This window comes from Lethenteron reissneri, chromosome 24 (genome assembly GCF_015708825.2).
Source record: "Lethenteron reissneri isolate LAM-NWPU_2019-01 chromosome 24, ASM1570882v1, whole genome shotgun sequence".
Lineage (NCBI taxonomy): Eukaryota > Metazoa > Chordata > Hyperoartia > Petromyzontiformes > Petromyzontidae > Lethenteron > Lethenteron reissneri.
The window spans coordinates 8,786,854-8,809,823 of NC_083802.1; the positions used below are offsets into that span (position 1 = coordinate 8,786,854).

Genomic DNA, 22,970 nt, shown 5'->3' on the forward strand with positions numbered 1-22,970 from the left:
AAACTTGAAGGTGAGCTGTTGTTGGTGAGGCCCGTTAAAGATAACCCTCGCTTGAAATATCATGTTCCAGAGGCCGTGCCCTGTCATGATGATATGAGGCTGTGATAATTGCGAAGTTTTGCGTGGAATAGCCTCGACAACTTGCATGGCAAGGAGAGGACCTCATCCCAAAGTGGACTGACAAAACGGCTTCACATTTACATTCACATGATTAAAAAGGTTTCAACAAAATGGGATGCCGTGGGTTTTTTTCTTCAAAGATTGTTTAATAAAAATTCATTTTTTAAAGAGCTGGATTTTCTCAAAACAATTACAGGAAAAAAAAAATAGAAAAATAAAACGTACAGTAAGAATGTCTTATCGAAAGTATAATCGATAACAATGTGCTTTATTTACCCAGCAAAACCTCGCTGAGTCTCAACACTTTTTCCAAACGGTCCAGCTTCAGGATATTTGGCCAATTTTTTTTACTTTTGTTTTAGTTTGGCTTGAAATGGAGGGAAACCAGTTTTCCTGGAGAAAACCCAACATACTTGCGAGGTGATCATGCTGGATAAATAAGCGATAGATATTTGTCAGCAACATACTTGCTGCAATGTCATTTGTTGGACAGCAACAGCCAATGAGAAATTACCTCGTCTTCGGAAACTAGTAACCAGGTTCCAAAAATATATTTCAAATACATTTTAAACTATTGCTATTAACAATGATTAAAAAAGCAATTGTAACAGGTTAGTCATAAACAAGCAACGGTAGTTATTTAAATCAAATATTTTACAAAATATGTTGCGTATAATTTTTGTTTACACATTTGGACCAACCATCTGAAACATGTTTTCCCCCACTGGCCATACCAATTCTCAACATTGATAAGCGAATGAGCCGTGGTAAAGTGTAACTACTTTACTATGCTTTTACGAGTTTACACTCTGTTAAGCGAAAGAGCAGTATGAGCACTTTCCCAACGAAAAATGTGCCCACAACTGTGTGGCAACGTTCAACCTGGCACCGTGACGCCTTATATCTTCGCTTTGTTGAAATTTCCTTTTCACAAAGTTGGCTTCTTTTGTATATTTTTGTTTTGTTCAGACAGAATACACGAAATAGTTTACAGGCCTGTTGAGATTAATTGAAGTCCCAACCAGTCCAGGATTTGGCGTGTTTAAACTAAAGCTCTTGTACTACACTGATGCAGAAGGCACATTGGTCGCTTCATTAAATGTATCGTTAAATTAAGCAGCCTTATTGATACATGTGCATGTTAAGAGATTGCTTACTAACAAGCCCCGCTGCAATAAATGTAGTATCATATGTCAGCTGATATCTTCCTACGCCTTTGTGAAATTAATCACTGGCTAATTTTGGTTTATGAAAAAGACATTTACGATTCTGCGTGTAAAGCGCTTTTATACCAAAAATGCAGAACCGAGTGCTGCACTTGCGATTATAATAAATAAATAAAATCAACATATTTTCAACTGCTAACGACTGCGGTTTGCCATGCGTTATCACAGGTGAAATTGAGGCATTTTTGGGATTCTTAAGTTCATTAGAATGCCCAAAAACCACTCAAAGGCCTATACCGACGATGGATTCATACTACTGAAGTGTTTTAAAAAATAGTTGGCAAAAGACATTAAAAAAACTGCCAGATTCATCGATGTTGTTTGAACACGGTTGCCCGTAAATTACAGTTACAATGATTTCGCAGCCAATCACATTGTGAGTTCTTGTCAATAACCGGTGGGTAGAGGCTGGATGAGAGCTCTTGACTCCACGCTCACCTTGGTGACCCACCTCAGCAGGTTAACGGAAGATAGGCAGAGTGCTCAGGCAAAAGGCACGGAAGGGCCTATTTCGGCTGATAAAGCTTAATTGGTATATTACAGAGGAAACGACATTACTCTAAGCAGATATATAAGCATTTATATGTGAGTAAGGTGCAGAAATGTTGTATGTATTTACATTGCTTATTGTACATGAGCTAAAACGTTTCCTTCGACAATCATTACACAAATTTGCTCACAATACTACGAGATTATGTGAAACGTCTGATCATACGAAGACATTTCAATCAATTACAAAAAAATCTCCAAAGCCATGTCTCTGTCACTCACATTTCAGTCATTTAACACCAAACAACTGGGCGAGTAGAATTCATGACGACAAGGTTACGGTCACACGGAGACCGCACGGATTTTCTTAAGCGTTCTCCCTCATAGGCGTAGAGTTTCTCTGGACAATCCGGTATCCTCAAATGTGCAACAAAAACTCAATGAGAAATTGGTCAAACATCCCAGGCAAAGGACCTTCAGCTTCACAATTGAGGCTGTCTTAGGCAGAGATTCTTGGTATTTCAGTCAATCGCTGAAATAAAACTCCACATGGTCTCCTTTCAGTCACTCCTAAAGGTAATTTAATTTTAATAAGTCTTTTATCCAGAAAAGCCTCACTGAGCCTCAAAACTATTTTTAGAAGGTTCCTGTATTGGTATGATTGATCAATGCCTTTCTGTTGTTTCACATTTTAATAAGCCTGAGTATCCGGAGAAACCCAGGCAGACAGGGGGATGACACTCATGTTCTGTGATACAATATCAGTAGGTCGCTTACTTGCTTTACTGATTTACAGTTTATTCTTTTACTAACAGTACCATGTAAGAAAGATGATAATTATATTGACTACATTTATGATTAAACTGAAATAAATTCTCAGTTCGTCATCTTGACTCGGTTACCTTGCGATTTATTATTATTATCTGTTAAATCGCCTGCGATTTATGACCAATCGGTAACCGTGATGTAACTACAATATGTAAATTTATACAGCGTCTAAATGGGACTGCAACTCTAGATGCGATACAGAAACTACGGGAATATTTGTTGAATACAGAGAGGCAGTCGGTCACGTATATATGTATGTTGAACTTCTTTCGCACCGTACGTAGCCAACGGTGCTAATCGGAGGTGTGGCATAGGCAGATGACAAAAGCAAGGCTTTGAGCCTGGACTTAAACAAGCGCGCGGCGGAATTGGCAGCAGAGATCAGAGATGGCTGGGAGAAGGCAGTTCTAGACAACTGGGGCAAGAAGCGATTGAACCAGCCTCCCACTGAGGAAAGGTTGACTGGGGCTGACAGAACAGCTTTGATTGCTGGAGGAGTGTGATTTATTACAAAATGAAACACAAATGACCGTGTGCAATACCAATCAGTGTAATGAAGAAAAAAACAAATATGGTTCACACTAAAGGCAAGCATTGACAGTGATGCACACGCACAAACGATATCTTCCACCTTTGTTAGGGACACTGCCTCATTGTAATAATTTAATATTACATAGTGTATTGTGTTATGTATGTTGAGTGGATTGTGTTGTTTTGTGTATTGTGTTGTTTTTTTGTATTGTTTTGATGTGATTGTGTTATGCATGGCGCTCTGAATGTGTTGCGCATTGCGTTGTACTTTGAGGCGTGAATTGTGCTTCATTTGCCCGTGTCATGTATTGTGTTGTCATGATTGTGATATGTATGTGTTGCATTGTTGTTTCTTAGTTTGATTCTGTGTTGTGTTTGTGTTATGTTTGGTGCTGCATCACAAACACCGTGATATCGGTCCTCTATTAAACACCCTCGACCTCAAGGCTTAATTAGGCATCAAGCCCACATCCAGGCCTGAACGTTTTCAGGCCCAAAGCCTCAGTCAGTCCCGGACTTGGCAAATGTTTTCAGGTGACCTCCGCCTCCATTTTCAGTAAAAGATGGCTGAAGCCCATTCGATCGGAACCCCTGGTTCGTTTCTTCAAACTTGAAGGACGCCCCGAAGCCATTTCCAACCTAATGAACAAAAAGTAACACATACGAAACAATCATGCACACGCATGGATTCTGTAATGTTTGCCAAAATGCATTTGTCCTCTGAAAGATTGAATTCGCGATATTTATGTTACGTCCATCAAAAAACCCACAATGGAATTACTTCATATAGCTTATGACTCGTGATGTGAAGAGATGATGTCATTAAGTGTCAGGTCATCGCCTTGACTGGCAAAGCATGTACTTTTAGTGCTGTTTTTTTCTTACAAAGGCTTTGGAAATCCTTTGATAAATTTGGCCAGTATTCTCTAGAATAATAAGTTCCTAATAGCAACACTACTTCATATTAAATATTTTTTGCATTGCATCATCTTTACGAGCTATCGTGATCCCCACTTTACATGCACACAGACAAAAATACATGGATGCTTCGAACCCTGAATTCGATAGTATTAAAATGAATTTCAAACCCTGGAGACAAACCACATATTCAAGAGCATATAGCACTCTTAGACCTGAGTGTGAAAGAGGAGAGCACTGAGCAAACCTGGAGAAACCTGTATTCTTGTGTGTCAGCAGAATGGGAGCTGTAGTGTAGCGGTTAGCGCGCTGCGCTACGAACCCAGTGACCCGAGTTCGATTCCCGCTCATGGCTACCATAACCAGTGACGATTATCTGAACCAGTCCTGGGCCTCCCCTAGGTCGACTCAGCCTCAAATGAGTACCTGGTGCAGTGTGTAAACATCGCTGCTGGAGAGGCAAAGGCTGTGTGTGATGTCCACCCATCCCCTCGTGTGCCATACTGGCCTTTATAGGTTCTCGCGAACGGCACTTGCCCCAATAGGCTAATACAGGCTACACGGGGGATCTTTGTCTTTGTTTTTTGCAGAATGCCCCTGGGATTAAAGGGGACAGCGGGGATCTCACCGAGCCCCGTGTCCGGGTTCCGTGGCCACTGGAGGATGACGTTGATCCCCTCACGAGTTCCGTGTAGCCGCAGAGACGCCGCGCGATGCGAACGTACTCGTCACGCACCTGCGCACGGGAGCACAGCGGTTGGGTTGAGAGCCTTGCATTGAACGGATGTTCCTGGTTGTTAGCTGCGTGTTGCATCATGGGACCTCCTTTGCCAGTACCAAAATATACTAATAGGGTTTTTCCCCTTATTTTTCTGGCAACAAAACTGACACCTTTTGCAAGGAATCATTGCAAAGACAATGTATAAATTATCAGAGTATTTTTTTTTTGCATTTGACTGCAAGTATTGTGGTTAATGTAAACATGATTCCTTGCAAAAGGTGTCAGTTTTGTTGCCAGAAAAAAGGGGAAAACCCCTATTAGCTGCGTGTTGCTTCATGTGTTTGTCTTTTGTGCATGTCGGCTGTCTCGGGGCCTCCTGCCAGCGAGCCTTTGACACTTCACGTGGCCTCAAGGTGCACCCAGCCTGGTACAAGTGCTGTGGTGACGTCACGGCAAATGGCGATTTGTTGTCGTTTTTGTGTAGCTAAGAGGCCATTGCTTGGGGGAGCATTAGTCTAGTGCAGTGGTTCTTAACCTGGGTTCGATCGAACCCCAGGGGTTCGGTGAGTCAGTCTCAGGGGTTCGGCGGAGGTTAAGACACACACCTGACTCATATGATTGTGCACCAGTCAAATATATACCTATGTTTTGAATTTAAAAAAATCATATTTTATTTTTAAAATTAAGAAGGGTTCGGTGAATGCGCATATGAAACTGGTGGGGTTCAGTACCTCCAAAAAGGTTAAGAACCACTGGTCTAGTGGTTAGCGCACTGCGCTATGAACTCAGCGAAGCGAGTTCAGTGGTGAATATTTTAACTAGTCCTAGGCCTCCTCTAGCTCAAATCGGCCATAAATGAGTGTTTGGCGTGATGTGTAACCATCAGCACTGGGGAGACAAAGGCAGTCGGGCATGGTGTTTTCACACCCCTCCTGCCCATGCACAGCACTTGCCCAGAAAGCCTACGAAAGCTGCATGGGGGATCATTGTTTTATGTTTGTTTACGTGTGTGTGCGTGTATGTATACGTGTGTATGTATATGTGTGTTTATATTCCTGCGCCTCCCCTAGGTCAACTCAGCCTCAATTTAATATCTGTTGCGGTGTTTAAAAACATCGCCACTGGGGAGAGAAAGGTGGCTGGGCGTGGTGCTGGCCACCCACCCCTTCGCGTGCCGTGCCGGCCTTCATAAGGTGCTCGTAAATAGCACTTGCCGTAACAGTCTATTGAGGCTATATGGGGGTTCTTTGTGTATTTGTTGGGTATGTATACATGTGTATGTATACGTGTGCATGTACACGTTGTTTATAGACCTTCTTCTGCAGCAGGCAATGGAAGATGTAAATGAAGAGCCCCTGCAGAGCGGCGAACACCGTGAAGATGTAGAGTGCGAAGGCGGTGCCATCGCTCACGTAGAACAGGGCAAACACCCAGGGCACGCCCAGCAGGAAGGTGAGGGCCAGTGATGATAGCACCAGCACCCTGAAGTTTACACACACACGTACAAGCACATTAAAAAGACAAGATAGAGACGACATCCCCTGGCCAGCACCACGCTTGGCTGCCTTTGTGTCACCGAGTGGTGATGTTTATATTCGCCGCAACAGGTACTCATTTGAGGCTGGGTTGACCCCCCGAGTTCGATTCCCGTGAGCGGGAATCGAACTCGGGCTGCCGGGTTTGTAGCGCCGTGCACTAACTGCTGCACCACCGCTCCCCTGTCCCACACACACACACACGTATGTACGTATAAACACACGTTGCAGTTTCGATTTCAAGCTTTCGTGACTGCAGGGATTCATCTTCTTGGTTCTTTCGGTAAAGTCACGTAGAAGGGAAGTAATAAAATAATAAAAATAAATTATTATGTTTTAAATATATTATTATTATGTTTTATTTTTATTATTTTATTACTTCCCTTCTACGTGACTTTACCGAAAGAACCAAGAAGACACGTTGCAGTGTGTAACCACAGAAACAAGACAACTCATGTAAACCTCCCTTCGTGATTTCAAACCCGTATCTAAATTTGGAACTCTTCCTTGTTTATACATTAAGAACTCCTACGTGTTTCTATTTTTAAGTAAAAAATTCCAACTCGCACAGGAAAAGACACAAGAAATTTACAAAACACAAAGCCTCCCTCCCCATCTCCCCTCCCCTCATCCCAGTATCCTCCACACCTCCCCAAGCCCAACTTACAATGACCGGAAACTTACAAAGGCTTCTATTGTTATTACCATCTCATTACTGTCCTCTAACCACATATTAAATATCCACTACTGGATGAAAACCTCCCCACGCTGTATATGGGTGCAGAGGCTCAGTGGGTAGTTGCACTGTGCGATGCCAGGCCACGGCTAACATCAGTGGCGAACTGACTAGCATGGTGAAGTATGGTCAAATAATCCCCATGGCATGGGAAGGCGCTTATCCAGCAAGGGATCCACAAAGTAAAACTGAACTAGTTTTTATTTTACCAGGTAAGGCCCACCGAGCTATTTAGAGCTCTTTTTCAGAAGCGACCTGGCCACAAATGAGAGCTCAACGAAGGAAGGGGTTTACCTTGTGGACATTTACAGCAGCCAAATACTCCAAACACACGTTTCTATACGTGGAGGGAAAAACTGGAGGACCCAGAGAAAAATCCACGTGACCACGGCGAGAGAGACACGCAAACTCCAAATATACAACGGGTGTCGGGATCGGGATCAAATCCACGACCTCCTGTATACCAGGTGAGAAAGTTAACATCTCTACACCATGGCACCCAGTGCTAAAGGTGTGTGTGCGCGTGTGCGTGTGGTGCGCGTGCGTACCGCATTGTCTCCATGCACGAGACCCCGGGGGTGATGGGGTGTCTGTGCCGAATCATCTTGTACATGGTGATGCCGAGGAAGCCCAGGTTTGTCTGCTCAGACACACCCAGCATGGAGGCATGACTTAGTCTGGCTCTCCCAGCCTCCATCATTTACACTGAACTGTAATCATGCTAAACGTACTTTAATGTGGCTCACTAAGTGTAATGTATTAACGATACATCCTCGGCATCCTGGACATGCTACGGTCTGGCTCTCTGAGTCGCAGTCATTTACACTGAATTGTAAGAATGGGAAATATTTCAGTACTGACTCCATAAGTATAATCAATCAATCAAACTTAATTTTACGTTCCAATATCGCCCTCAATAAAGTAGACATCAGTGCAGATTACAGCAGAAGAAGAAAAGTAGAGGAGGGGCACACAGCAACATGAAACAACAAAAAGAAACCCATCGCGACCTCACCGACTAACACCGATGTTTTAACGAGGGTACTTAAGAAGAAATAACGCCCTGGGAATGTCCAATGAACCATCAGAATTATAACTATACCTTAGTCTGGCCCTTAAAGTCTAGGGCATTTACAATTAGCCCCGATTAACTGAGCAGCCAGTGTCCTGAACATGGTGATGCCACGGAAGCCCAGGGTTTTCCATAAAAAATTATAATTATTTGTGGATGAAAATCATAATAATTGTAAAAGCAGTTTAATAAATCCATCCATGTCACCGCTGTCAGTGAATTTGACTCCCGATCTTAAGGACACGAGCCAAAATCCTGGTTAGAGGTCAACCCATCATTCCTTTGGGATTCTTAAAATGAGCACCACATTGTTGTATGGTCACCTCCATAGAAAGGTGGAATTTACACCACTGGCTCTTGGCAGGAAAAGGAGATAAAATTCACCGCAAACACTCTCTTGAGAGCAGGGCGGCACCAGGGCTGACATTTGATTGTCACGTACGATGGAAGGGCACCAGAGATTTGATTTGAATCACCGGATGCCTTTTGGTGCCACGTTTATGGTAGCAGACGCTAAATGTTTTTCAGAGTTTTTTTGTCTTTCCCCCAATTTTATGCCAAATGTTCTTTTGGTATAATGTCATGGGATGAAAAATACATCTCAGGAGCAACGTCCTTCGTGTTAGAGAATTATCCACAGAAGAATCATCACAGAACTACTTATGAAATGTCATTAAAATTTCCACCCCCCCCCCCCCCCCCAATTTTATGTCGCTTGCGCTGTAAGTGTCACGTCATGAAATGAACAATCCATTCGGAACTCTAGCAGATCAGTGTAACCCTTTGTGTTAAAGATTAGCCAATGGAAGCAGACATCAAAGAACAACTTCTGAGATCCCTCCAGTTGGCTGCATGATCCACACTGCAGAGGGCAGCGCTTTCCCACCTGCTTTGCTACAGAAAGTAATGTCCGTCACGTGACAGTCAAACTAATATTTGTAACTGTCGGTGCTGGACTTTAGGAACTTTTAAGTGGAGAACCAAATTTCATATTTAGTTGTTGTTCAGTGATTGGTGACCGAGCCGAGATCATCAACTTGGCGCACACGAGAATCCAGTTTCACCATGTGTGGCTGAAACCCGGATTCGAACCCATGAATCGAGGCAATGCCAGCTCAATGCTCTGACCTCCGAGAAACCCGTCCAACTCTCAGCGTTTAATATTTCTCAAAGTTGCATTTAAATATAAATGTTTTATTACTAAACCTCACAAAACAACAAACGGAATGGAATTAAATGTAGCATTTTTCATGATAGACATCTCAAAGTATTTCACAATCTCGACAGTGCATTACACTGTGAAAAATAAAATACATGGAAAGATCAAAGATTAGACAAAGCTTTTAAACAAGATCATTTATTTTTAAGAACTCAGAGTCCTCGGCTGGCAAAGGGACAGATTTCCACAGATGACGGATAAAAACAAAGAGCCCTCGCTGGCAGGGAAGCAGCCTTCACATCGTTAACTGGACCTGGAATGGTCCATGCCCTGCAGTGATTCAACAAAGTGTCGGTATTGAGAGTCATGATGCGATTTAAGAATCAATCATTTTTTTCAATCTTGATTTGAAGCTTTCGTGACTGCAGGAATCCATACTCTTTGGTTCTTTCGGTAAGGTCATGTAGGTATAAAATAAAATAAATCATGACGTTTCTGGCGCAACACAAGCGTCCATCATCAGGTGGGAAAGCATTGTCTGCTGCTGAGGCAGACTTAAAAAAAAACTTAGAGTCCTACGTGACTTTACCGAAAGAACAAAAGAGTAATACTTTTGTTGTCTTATTTTAGCCGTATCTATGACCCCTAACGACCCCGAGGACCCACGTGACTGTGGTCATGTGAGTGGAGGTCACGAGTTAAATTCCTAGTTCGAGGGTCAACTCATAAATCATCCATGTGGGGTTCATAAAATCATGACAACTTTGTGGTAATTCAACGGTAGGTAAGAGGGTTGTTAGCGAGGGGTGGCCGGGTGGGTCAAAAGCCAAAGCCTTCAGCTGACATCACTGAGATCCTGGCTTCGAATCCGACCGTAGTGAGTTGATAGTCTTAACCCGGTCGCCAACGACTACACAAAAGAACTGATGACATGAATATTTGGTTTTGCACCTAATATTGCTAATTTCCAGCTCTGAGAATTAAAAATATCGGATTGACTCTCGTGCGATGAACATTATTTTCAGTGGCAGAGTGGCTGGGAAACTGCTGCCCACTACTCACTGGAAGGGACTTCAGGTAGCAGCAGCTCTGTAATATTTGCATTCCTTGCACCGTTCTGTAACACGAAAGGTTGCAATGCTCTGTGGCAGATCCAAATGCATTCTTGATCTCATGATACCGACAGCACAATTGTAATAAAATGAGGGTAAAGACAAATATCAAATTTCGATTTAAAGCTTTCGTGACTGCAGGGATTCATCTTCTTGGTTCTTTCGGTAAAGTCACGTAGAAGGGAAGTAATAAAATAATAAAAATAAAACATAATAATGTGAGAATTGTTTTATTATGTTTTATTTTTATTATTTTATTACTTCCCTTCTACGTGACTTTACCGAAAGAACCAAGAAGACAAATATCAAACTTGAGGTGTGCTTATGGAGAGACTTGCTGCCGTGTGAATGTGTAATATCCAGCCATTGGTCTCCATGGTGAAGAGAAGCCGACCGGCTTTTGTTCGCGAGCAATGCCGTGTGCGACGCGGCTCTGCCGACTCACCGTGATCACGCACAGCACGGGGCCCGCAAAACTCCAGTAGATGCTCTTATCCAGCCAGCAGCTACAACACAAAACAAAACAACAAAGATGCCCTGTATAGCCTCAACAGATTATAGGGGCAAGCGCCGTTAGCGAGGACCTATGAAGGCTGGAACGACACACGAGGGGGCGGGCGGCCAGCACCACGCCCGGCCGCCTTTGTCTCCCCAGTCGCGATGTTTACCACACACTGTATCAGGTACTCATTTCAGGCTGAGTCGACCTAGGGAAAGAGGCCTAGGACCGGTTCAGATAATCGTCACTGGTGTTGGCCGTGAGCGGGAATCAAACTTGCGTCCCTGGGTTCGCAGCGCTGCGCGCTAACCGCTACACTACCGCTCCCCAAACACACGACACACACAGCATTACACAGAAACACACCACACACACAGCATTACACAGACAACACACACAGCGTTACACATACAACTGTCACACACAACACACACAGCATTACACAGAAACACACCACACACACAGCATTACACAGACAACACACACAGTGTTGCACATACAACTGTCACACACAACACACACAGCATTACACAGACACACACCACACACACAGCATTACACAGACAACACATACAGCGTTGCACATACAACTGTCACACACAACACACACCGTATTACACAGACACACACACAGCATTACACAGACACAGCATTACACCGCACACACAGCATTACACAGACACACACACAGCATTACACAGACACACACACAGCATTACACAGACACACACACAGCATGACACAGACACATACACACCGCACACACACACAGTATTACACAGACACACACACAGCATTACACAGACACACACACAGCATGACACAGACACACACACAGCATGACACAGACACACAGCACAGACACATGAACACCGGTCCTGGTGGCTCAGCTTTCGAGCGAGCCTCGCCTCGACGTCAGAAGGTTGTGAATTCAAATCCTGGTTGGGAGTTGACTCAGCCCATTAACATGCTTTAATCTGCCTTTGGAAATTTCCATTGAACCATAAAAATCACAACTATAGCTCAGTGTGGCCTTTTGAGTACGGGGCACTTCGAGTGATCCTTGCCGGAGTGAAGAGCAAGCGTGTCCCTGACCTACCAGCCGCAGGGTGGCGCTGCTCTGTTGCTCTCCATTGGCCACGTTCTGTTCACGTGACAACCCTCACTAGTTGGCTGTGGCGGGTGGTGGTGGGCTTTAACGACACATTTATATATTTACGCTATCGAACCCAAAAAAAACCTCTATTATGGAATTATGAAAGCTGTTTCATAAATCTAGTTACCGCCATCACCTGTGCACTTGACTCACAATCTGAATGACAAGTTCAAATCCCATTCATAAGTTGACCCATCATCAATCCTCTGGGGTGTACAAAATAAGTATAATTTCGTGGGAAGGTCAATAGTGGTTTTACTTTGGACTTACCGCCACCATAGGAATGTGGAATTTCCACCAATAAATGCTTATTAAGCAGAAAATAACCTTCATATCACATCCATTACGATCATGACACAACCATTACGAGAATGAGAAGGCCGTTATGAACATGACACAGCAAATAGATAGGCACCCATCCTCAGAACTCAGGACCTGGGGATGGGTGTCTAACAGCACTCACAAGTTGAGTTAGACGCCAATCGAATGACAGTAAAAGCTTCCACTAATAACAACAACAATGACAACTGCAAACGCATTAAAGACAAAGTGAAGAACTACGAGACGGCCATTGTGAAGCCGATGGGGGCGACGTGTGCAATGCCTCACTATTTGTCGGTTCCATGAGAGCCGGGCGCGATAGCCGATGTGAGGATCAAGATGACCAGTGGCACGCCGTAGCCGACAGCGTAGAGCGAGCGCACGGGCAGGTCACGTGACTTGAACACCTGTACGGGAGACGTGGGGGGGGGGGGTGATGGCAATGGGGGGGGGGGTGCTGAGATTCGTGGAAATAGACGAAGACTCGAGTCCTAAGGTTCAGCGATAAAACTCAACACTCACCGAGCCAGACTAAGGCATGTTTATGAATTTTTTTTGTTACCTAGTAATGAATTAGACTTATCGAGCCAGACTAAGGCATGTTTATGCTTATTTGGGTTCCGTTTTAATTAATTATAATTAGACTCAGTGAGCCAGACTCATGCATATTTATGATTCTTAAAAGGCCAGTGCTTACGACTGAGTTTCAGAGAACCAGACTAATGTACAACTATGACTAAAAGTTAACTGTTATTGCTTAAAACCCACAGAGCCAGAACAAGGCACTTGTAAGATTCGTAGGGTTTACAGTTAAGGGCCGAGGCTCCCCGACGAAGATAATATCGTGGTGTTTGGGCTGTAGTGTGAGCGCCCGAGGCTCATAGAGGCAGACTAAGGCACCTGCACGACCATGAAGTAGAGGCAGACGCCCTCGAGGCTCATCCAGGTGAACGCGGCGAGGAAGAAGTAGTGAAGAAAGTAGGCGATCACTTTACACAGCACCTGCACGCACACCCGGGCGGTTGGCGAGCGTCTATTAAAGCCGGCACAGGCACGTGTGGTCTGCGAGAGTGTGTTGTAGATGTAGTTGTTGAGTTTGTTTTCCTTCCCACACGCCTGCGATTAGCACGGTTGGCTACGTACGGTGCAAAAGAAGTTCAACATACATACATAGATAACAGCACTTGCTCTAACAGTCTGTTAAAAGCAATATGGGGAATCTTTGTCTTTGTGCACATGTGGGAAGCTGTAATGCAGCGGTTTTAGCACGCTGTGCTATGAACCCGGTGACCCGAGTTCGATTCCCACTCACGGCCAATACTAGTGAAGATGATCTGAACCAGTCCTGGGCCTTGCCGAGGTTGACTCCTCAAATGAGTACCTGGTGCGGTGTGTTAACATCGCCACTGCAGAGACAAAGGCGACTGGGCGTGGTGCTGGCCACCCACCCCTTCATATGCCATCCCGGCCTTCTTAAGTAATCACCAACAGAACTTGCCCGAACAGTCTGTTAAGGCTATACAGGGGATCTTTGTCTTTGTTTAGTTTGTTGTCCTTTCCCCACACCTCCAATTATCACGGTTGGCTACGTCCGGTGTGAAAGAAGTTGTACATACACAACTGCACTTGGCCAAACAGTCAGTTAAAGCATATATGGGGACCTTTGTCTGTGTATCTATTTGTGTGTGTGTGAGTGTGTGTATGTGTGTGAGTGTGTGAGTGTGTGTGTGAGTGTGTGTGTGAGTGTGTATGTGTGTGTATGTGTGTGAGTGTGTGTGAGTGTGTGTGAGTGTGTGTATGTGTGTATGTGTGTGTGAGTGTGTGTGTGTATGTGTGTGTGTATGTGTGTGAGAGTGTGTGTATGTGAGTGTGTGCACACACAGTGTATGCTGTCTGATGCACGCCCAGCAGGAAGATGAACTCGGCGATGAAGAGCGTCGCGCACAGATTGGCGTGCACCGAGTTGCGGGCTCCGTGCAGCGCACGGCTCAGCATGAACGTGGCCACGCTCAGCGCCAGGCACACCAGCGACACGGAGAGCGCCACGCGCGTCAACACGGAGAGGATCAACGCATCGTGCTCCGATACCTGGGCACACGCGCACACATATTCACACACACACGCACGCATGCTCACATATACACATATGCAGGGGCACTCTCACATACACAGACACACAAAGACAAAGATCCCCCGTATAGCCTCTAACAGACTCCTGGGGCAGGTACTGTGAGCACACACGTGAAGGCTCGCATGGTACATGAGGAGGCATGTGGCCAGCAAGCACGCCCACCTGCCTTCATCTCCCCAGTGTTGATGCTTACACATTGCATCATTTTAATTTTATTTCGTCCCACACACACAGTGGCACACAACAACAATAACAACAACGCGATTCCCCACTAAGTGGTGGCGATGTAATCACGGTGCTTGTGCCAGGCTAGGTGCACTTTCAGGCCACGTGAAGTGTTGAAGGCTCGCTGGCAGGAGGTCACGGGAGAGACCCAGGTGACCATGGGTTGACTGACTGAGATGACTGGCACACACACAGGTGTACACATATACACACACAGGTGTACACACGCAGGTGTACACATACACACACACACAGGTGTACACACACACACAGGTGTACACACACACACAGGTGTACACACACAGGTGTACACACACACAGGTGTACACACACACACAGGTGTACGCACACACACACACACACGTCCACAGGGGTAGGCACATACATATAAACACATATGCACATACATAAACATGCATACACATGATGTGTATTCGCGTGGTGTGTGTTAGCAGAGATGCACACGTCACAATTGGATGACTTGGTGCACACACACACACGTGGATGCACCCACACACACGGCGGCATGCGCACACGTACACAGGTTCGTGCAATTGCACCACAATCCAAATGACCTGGGTTAGATTCGCAGCTATGAACAATATCAGTGCTAAGTGGTGTCTGAATCTGTCCTGGGTCCTATCCGAGGTTGACTTGACATTAACCCAGTATCTGCTGCAGTCTGCAAGTATTGGCATTGGGCAGACAAACACAGTCCAGTGTGGTACTGGCATTGCCACCCCCATGTGCACTCTGCTGTCTCCAAACAGGACTTCCCATGAACGGCACAATGAGGAATCTAAAGAGGTTAACGCTGTGTGACCCCATGCCCACGTGACTGACAGTGGCTCCCCATGCCTAACCTTGTGTCCGCGTGTCTCCAGGTGTGTGCCGCTGTTCCCGCGTCCACGCGTGTCCCCTTCCATGTCTCACGTGGCGATGAACGAGGCGGATAGCGAAGTGGGTAAGGGGGGAGCAGGAGCACTGCGTATGGCTGCCTGTCCCTCCGTGTCCCCCCCTCCCACTGTGTGTCTCCCCCCGTGTGTCCATGTATCTCACCGGGCGGTGAGCGAGGAGGATGGCGAAGTGGGTGAGGTGGGAGCAGGAGCAGTGCGCGTGGCTGTGGTTGAGGAATGCGACCTCACAGCCGAGCGTGCTCCACGTGCTGGCATGCTCCACCCAGAACCCACACTGCACAAGCCCGTCCTCCTTCAGAGAACCACACACACACACGGCATGGGAATGCGACACATCTCCTTCAGAGAACCACACACACAGCATGTGCACATGACACGTATCCTTTATAGAAACACACACGTCTATAGAATGTGACACGTCTCCTGTATAGGCAACATGCGTGTAACTCAAAGACAAAGATCCCCCATATAACCTGTATAGAGTTTTGGGGCAAGTGCTGTTAGCGAGCACCTATGAAGGCCGGAACGGCACACGAAGGGGGTGGGGTGGCCAGCACCACGCCCGGCCGCCTTAGTCTCCCAAGTGTCGATGTTAACATACCGCACCAAGTACTCATTTGAAGCTGAGTGGACCTAGGGGAGGCCCAGGACCGGTTCAGATAATCGTGTTAGTCATGAGCGGGAACCTAAACTCGAGTCGCTGGGTTCGTGGCGCAGCGCGCTAACCGCTGCGCCACTGCTCCCCACGCACACAGACACACACAGACACGTGTCCAGTGCCACGCAGAACCACTCACAGCCACACGGGGCCGCTGGAGTGGCCTTAAACAAAGCGGATCGCTGCGATGCATTTCCTCGTGCTAGAAGGTGCCAAGGCTGCCAAGATTCAGGGTCAAATCACGGAGCTGTGTAGTGGGGACACCTGCTACAATAACAGGAAGTGAGCCGACTAATGTGATGAGTGGGGAGTGCCGGCGCAGTGGGAGTGCGCTACGAAGTCGGCGACACGAGTTCAAATCCCAGGCACGGCTACCACGAGTCGTCACGTGATACTTGAGCTGGTTCTGGGCCTCCCCTAGGTCGACTCGACATAATGAGTAGGTAGAGTACCTGGTGTTAACAACATCCGCACTACAGGCCGCATCGGCCTTCATGAGGTGCCATGCTCACCGCCTTCACCAACTCGGCAAATAACCCTCCCTCGCCTGCATGAGCTCATTGTCCAGCAGTGGATTGACAAAAGGGCTATACTCGTGCACATGTATGCTGCATTTCTTTGCAGCCAACCGTGCTGATCAGAGGTGCGGGGGAAGGACAACAAATCTAAACACAAAAATGTAAAACTCATTTCCAAAGAAATGAGTTTTACATTTCCATTTAAAAGTGCATGGCTCCGGTGGCTTCCTAATATCGGAAGAGCGTTCCAGACGGCCGCAGAAGCGCATTTGAAAGCGCGCGATGCGGTGACCGTCTTTGTTCGATGGTGAACTGTACACACACGCGCGCGCGTGCGTCTTTGACGCGACATCGCGTGAGCCTCACCGGGTTCTCCAAGAGCCTCAGGCTGAAGGTCACGTTCCCCGTGAGATGCACGTGGCGCGCAGTGCTCGGCAGCAGCGTGGCCGACAACACCGCCGAGATGATGCGCCGGGGGCCGCGAGGCGAGGAGTCGGGGGGGGCGTCCGCGGCGGAGACGAGGGGCAGGGGGGGCAGGTGGGAGTGCACGTGCGGGTTGTAGCCAAACGAGACCGCCGCCGCGCCTGTGACGGCAGACACGAAGACAAAGATCCCCCGTATAGCCTTAACAGACTGTAGGGGCAAGTGCTGTGAGCTAGCACCCATTAAGCACCATGACCTTTAGGTACTTTATTTGACTGATGAGTCGACGTAGATAATGGCAGACACGCACAGAGATACATCATCATCAGCCGTGGTCTTTCCACTGCCGGATAAACCACTACAATCCTGCCAACGAACTGATTTAATCGCTGCATCTGCTCGGTGGATATCCTCAAGACGCGTTCTATTGCCTGACAGCCACTCCGTTATTATTCTTGACTATTGGCCATCATCCCTTCAAGCGACAAACTTACACAAACATCACCAACACAAAACAAATCTACAAAGATCCCCCATGTAGAACATGTTCACTGTTGGAGCAAGTGCTGTTAGTGAGCACATATTCAGTCAGTTTATTTCGAGTAAGGCCCATCGCGCTAATAATTTATTTGTCAATGGAGCACAAGGGTCAGCTGCAGATATGAGCAAGGTGATTCTGCAAGGAAACAGAAGGGAAGAGGGGAATAGGAAGGTAACGTAATCGGTCGGTCGGACAACGTGAGCAGTTTGATAGACTCTCAACGGGGGACGCGAGAGATAATGAAAGATGGAAAGCATCTGACATGTGCATTTATATTGAGCATAGTGCCACCGTGAAGTGAGACCAACCCGGAAAATTCTGGATATAGCCATAATTCGCGGCCAACTCACGACCGCAAAAAAAACACTGCCGGGACGTCACGGCAACTAGTCGCGGCTCATGGAATCAAGAAAATAGCGACGCAGTTACACACGCGCGGAACATACCGAGTCAAATTGCCTCACTGCTCAAAGGAGTTTTTTAGGCAGGGTCCTTAGAGTGTAATGCCACATGCCTATGCCAGAGTTGTTTCCTCCATAAGATAACTACTCATTTTTATTGACCCTTGACGGATGATAGGCCGAGTCAACAGCTGAACTCACGACCTTCAGGCGGAACAAGGCGGAGTAAGTGAAATAACGTCACCGCCGGCGTGCTTATAAAAATATACCAAAAACAAACACCAGTTAACTGTTACAACAACAAAAAAACATTAAAATATGCAAATAAAGATCTACAATTAATTTCAGAATAAATTAAACAAAACTACTTCCAAACACAATAAACACATCGAATGGAAATCACTCCCCTCAAGCACTTTAGATATTTACGGTTCGGGGTCGGGATTTGGTTCCAGAGTTGATTAAAAAAAAATGTGTCTCGTTGTTGCCATCCATTTCCCTTTGTGTTCCTCTTTTTTCTATCTCAACAGTTTTGCTCATTCCACCAGCCTCGAGACAGCAACAGCATATAACTTGTGTACAATAAACATAAACCGTACTTAACTTCTCCTCAACCATGTGATTTAACTGCGTGTCTCTGACACGGGCATAATTAATCCTTCTCATTTTGAGTTGCCTATATGGCTATTGTGAAACCCTCTCAATGCCTCTGATATGCCCATTATGAACTCCTCTTTCTCAGTGTCTCTGACCCAACCATTATGAATGTGTCTCACCAGGCGTGCGTTCCGTGTTGTTGACGCTCAGGTAGATCACATGCGGTAAAGTCACGTATATAGGTTCAAAGAAAATAACAAAAAACTACGACGTTGCAGCAGCCATTATCGATTCACTGCCTTCCCAATCAATAATCCATCCTGTCCATCCTAGAGTATGAGCCGATTAAATTTGATAAAAAACAACACGTGGCTTGGAGAACATAACGCAGATTCCATGACAAAATTCCCAAGGTTAAGCAAAGTAAGTGGGCTTGGCCAGAACTCATCACTAGAAGGGATGGTGGCCACCGGTGGTTGAGATTCAAGTTGGAGTGGCAGCCAAAGAAGGGAACCAACCGGGGGCTGAGGTGGTCCCTGAAAGGGGGAGAGGGGGGGGGTGTGCAGGACCAGATTCTCTGGGGAGACTCGTTAAACAGGAAGCCATTAGCGAGCTCTAATTGAGTAATTGGGACCTCATTATCTCCATGCCAAGTGCTCCATTCAGGAAGTCAATGGAGCAAAAAGCTTTGTTTGGCAAGCTACGTACGTTTTGGGGCTGAGTGAACCTAGTGCAGGCCTGGGTCAGGTTCCCATGCTGATGAGCACGTGGATCGCGGTGCGAGTGACGCGGCCGAGTCGAACCCGGCTGGTTTGGGAGTGCAAATGTTAAATTTCACCGCGCTGAATTCTTAACAAGCGAATCGATTAAAAAGCGGCCTCGCACTCGGGATGCGGCGCACGGCATAGAATTTGCGCGCGAGGAGCGACGGGTTCACGCTGCGATTCTGGACGCGCGGAACCCGCCGCTGTGCGTGCATGTGTGGAGCATTCCGCTCGCTGCGAGTCTGGAATCGTAGGATTTGTGTGGACTCGCCGTGGCGGACGTCGTGTGTTTGGTGTGTTTCAGCCCCGCACGCGCTCCCTGCCCGCCGTCACGTAGTCTCAGCCCCCGTGGGGTTTCAGATTAAATCCGGGACCACACACACACAGACGGAAACCACAGAGATGGGCGGGGCGGGGGGGTGTGAGAGGAGGGGTTGGTCATTATAAAAACTTTTACTGCGTGTCCCTGACACGGCCATAATGAATCCTTCTCATTTTGAGTTGCCTATATGGCTATTGTGAAACCCTCTCATTGCCTCTGATATGCCCGATATGAACTCCTCTTTCTCAGTGTCTCTGACCCAACCATTATGAATGTGTCTCACCAGGCGTGAGTTCCGTGTTGTTGACGCTCAGGTAGATGCCAGCTTCGACTCCGCTCGAGACGAAATGAAGATTGGAAACTCCAGGGTGCAAAGACATCACCTCCAGCTCTAAACAAACCAATAAAAATAAACAAATATTAAAAGTAACAATTGTTAATAACAAACTACATTCCCATATCTCAACACAGATAACAACAACAATTCATCAGCTATAACACAACAACAGCATCTTGAAAATGACATATCATTATCACCAGTCATGATCAATCCACGGCTGGATGAAGACATCTTGAAGCCATTGCTGACACAACAATACTTACAGCCACTTTCCAGTCCACTCCTTTGTGTTGTGTTGATGCTTCAGAGTTTAATGGCCTTTCTATATGTATTTGTGGTTGTTGCTTGAGACTCAAAGGATACAAGGAAAGTTCAGAATGTTTCGTATTTTTTTTTTGAAACACTCGGGGCTCAGAGAGCCAGACCAAGGTGTTTATGATTCTCAGAGGAGACTGAATGAAACCTACAATAATGTACACATTGACATCTGAGATGGTCCAGGATGGTCTGTATCAACATCTTCATCAGTAAGTTTTCACCCTGTCTCAGTGTGTACTAAACTCGCACACGCATTCTCTCCACTTCCTTTCTACCCGCTGCTAAACAATCGAGATGTCCTTGAACGATCACTCTGACAGAACCCCCCCCCCCCCCATCTGACTTGAGGTCTTCCCTTGGGTGCAACTCTGATGCCTGCCTCAGTAAACCCAGCTGCCCTACCTTCTCCACCCTGGAAATGTGTCTGACCAATTGCAAAGCTCCTCTTCCCGGCTGCATCTGCAATGATCTGGCTAAGTAGTCACGGTTAACACGAAATAAATGACTCTACAACGCTTCACGAGACTTTCACGTTGCTCACCTTTATCCTGGCTTGAAACTCACAGTGTGTACTGTACATGCGTTTAAGGGCCAGAAGTTTAATTATTAGTTGCCCTACGAAAGTACGGCTCTCTGACCCATACGGTAACACGGACAAAACTCGTTTCTATCTTCTCCTCTAAAGTCAATGGCAGAAAATGATTAGGACATTATGATTCTCGTTTTCCTAAGAACCAATATGAACAAGACAATAACAATAAGACAAGTATAAATGATTATTAAATTCAATTGCAAGCCCAAAACCGTGACAATTCATCGTCAGCAACAACAACAAAAACAATGAGACAGGAGAAGCGTCACGGGGCGATGAAACATCAACTCCTGAAGACCCTCCCGCCATCCCTCACCATTCCCATCAGCCTGGCCTCGCATGACCTGCCCTGGGCGTTTGAGGAGAGCGGCGGCCACGCTGATGGCCTTGTCGATTTTGGCGAGGCCACGGGACAGGATGTGGACGGCTTCGGCGGGGGGCAGCTCTGCCCAGTCCCGCGGGGGCTCACGGGGCAGCAGGGCCGCCGCCAAGGACGCTGCCCACTGTGGACACGGGGGACACACGGGGGACACACGGAGAGACACGGAAAGAATAGGATAATAGGGGAGTGAGATAGACAATGAAAAGCTGAGTGAGTGACAATGTGAGAGAGAGATGGGGTGAGCAATATGAGGTGTGAGAGTGATGGCGTGGGCGAGAAGCGGGAAGAGTGAGCGACGGGACGAGCAACATATGAGGTGAGCAAGAGGCAAGGTGAATGACGAGGTGAGTGAGCGACGAGGTGAGCAAGCGACGAGGTGAGAGACAAGTTGAGCGAGAGTGACGATTAGTGAGAGACGAGGTGAGTGACCGGGTGAGCGAGTGACGAGGTGAGCGAGCGGCGAGGTGAGGGAGCCGTGTGGCGAGTGCCGTCCCTGCGTGGACGGTGCGTGGCTGGGCGATGCACGAGCGAGTGGCACCTCCATGGTCGCGTCGTCGCCGTGCCCCATGAAGTCATCGGCCTCCGTCATGGCTCCACAGATCTCGCTAGTCCAGCGCTGCCACGTCGGCCTCGCGGGACCCTGGAGAAGGACAGGGGACTAGAGGTCAAGGACAGGGGATGAGAGGTCAAGGACAGGGGACGAGAGGTCAAGGACAGGGGACGAGAGTTCAAGGACAGGGGACGAGAGGTCAGGGACAGGGGATGAGAGGTCAGGGACAGGGGACGAGAGGTCAGGACAGGGGACGAGAGGTCAAGGACAGGGGACGAGAGGTCAAGGACAGGGGACGAGAGGTCAAGGACAGGGGACGAGAGGTCAGGGACAGGGGACGAGAGGTCAGGGACAGGGGACGAGAGGTCAGGGACAGGGGACGAGAGGTCAAGGACAGGGGACGAGAGGTCAAGGACAGGGGACGAGAGGTCAAGGACAGGGGACGAGAGGTCAAGAACAGGGGACGAGAGGTCAAGGACAGGGGACGAGAGGTCAGGGACAGGGGACGAGAGGTCAGGGACAGGGGACGAGAGGTCAGGGACAGGGGACGAGAGGTCAAGGACAGGGGACGAGAGGTCAAGGACAGGGGATGAGAGGTCAGGGACAGGGGACGAGAGGTCAGGGACAGGGGACGAGAGGTCAAGGACAGGGGACGAGAGGTCAGGGACAGGGGACGAGAGGTCAGGGACAGGGGACGAGAGGTCAAGGACAGGGGACGAGAGGTCAAGGACAGGGGACGAGAGGTCAAGGACAGGGGACGAGAGGTCAAGAACAGGGGACGAGAGGTCAAGGACAGGGGACGAGAGGTCAGGGACAGGGGACGAGAGGTCAGGGACAGGGGACGAGAGGTCAGGGACAGGGGACGAGA

The 22,970-nt window shown here is 47.3% G+C and overlaps 1 protein-coding gene across 4 annotated transcripts in view; it reads right to left on the bottom strand.

The window, feature by feature from the left end:
• Positions 1-260: 260 nt before the first annotated feature.
• Positions 261-22,970, bottom strand: part of LOC133346512 (adhesion G protein-coupled receptor L4-like) — a 72,446-nt gene continuing 49,736 nt past the window's right edge. For all 4 annotated transcript variants that reach the window (XM_061558145.1, XM_061558148.1, XM_061558146.1 and 1 more), the window contains 13 exons: positions 22,091-22,210; positions 21,487-21,673; positions 20,204-20,311; positions 17,239-17,456; positions 15,839-15,988; positions 14,305-14,511; positions 13,324-13,425; positions 12,712-12,830; positions 10,893-10,953; positions 7,653-7,744; positions 6,147-6,315; positions 4,741-4,848; positions 261-3,833 (listed from right to left, as the gene is read on the bottom strand). In XM_061558145.1, the coding sequence (XP_061414129.1) occupies positions 3,696-3,833; positions 4,741-4,848; positions 6,147-6,315; positions 7,653-7,744; positions 10,893-10,953; positions 12,712-12,830; positions 13,324-13,425; positions 14,305-14,511; positions 15,839-15,988; positions 17,239-17,456; positions 20,204-20,311; positions 21,487-21,673; positions 22,091-22,210 (1,779 nt within the window). In that variant the 3' untranslated portion in view covers positions 261-3,695. The remainder of the gene's footprint in view (positions 3,834-4,740; positions 4,849-6,146; positions 6,316-7,652; positions 7,745-10,892; positions 10,954-12,711; positions 12,831-13,323; positions 13,426-14,304; positions 14,512-15,838; positions 15,989-17,238; positions 17,457-20,203; positions 20,312-21,486; positions 21,674-22,090; positions 22,211-22,970) is intronic.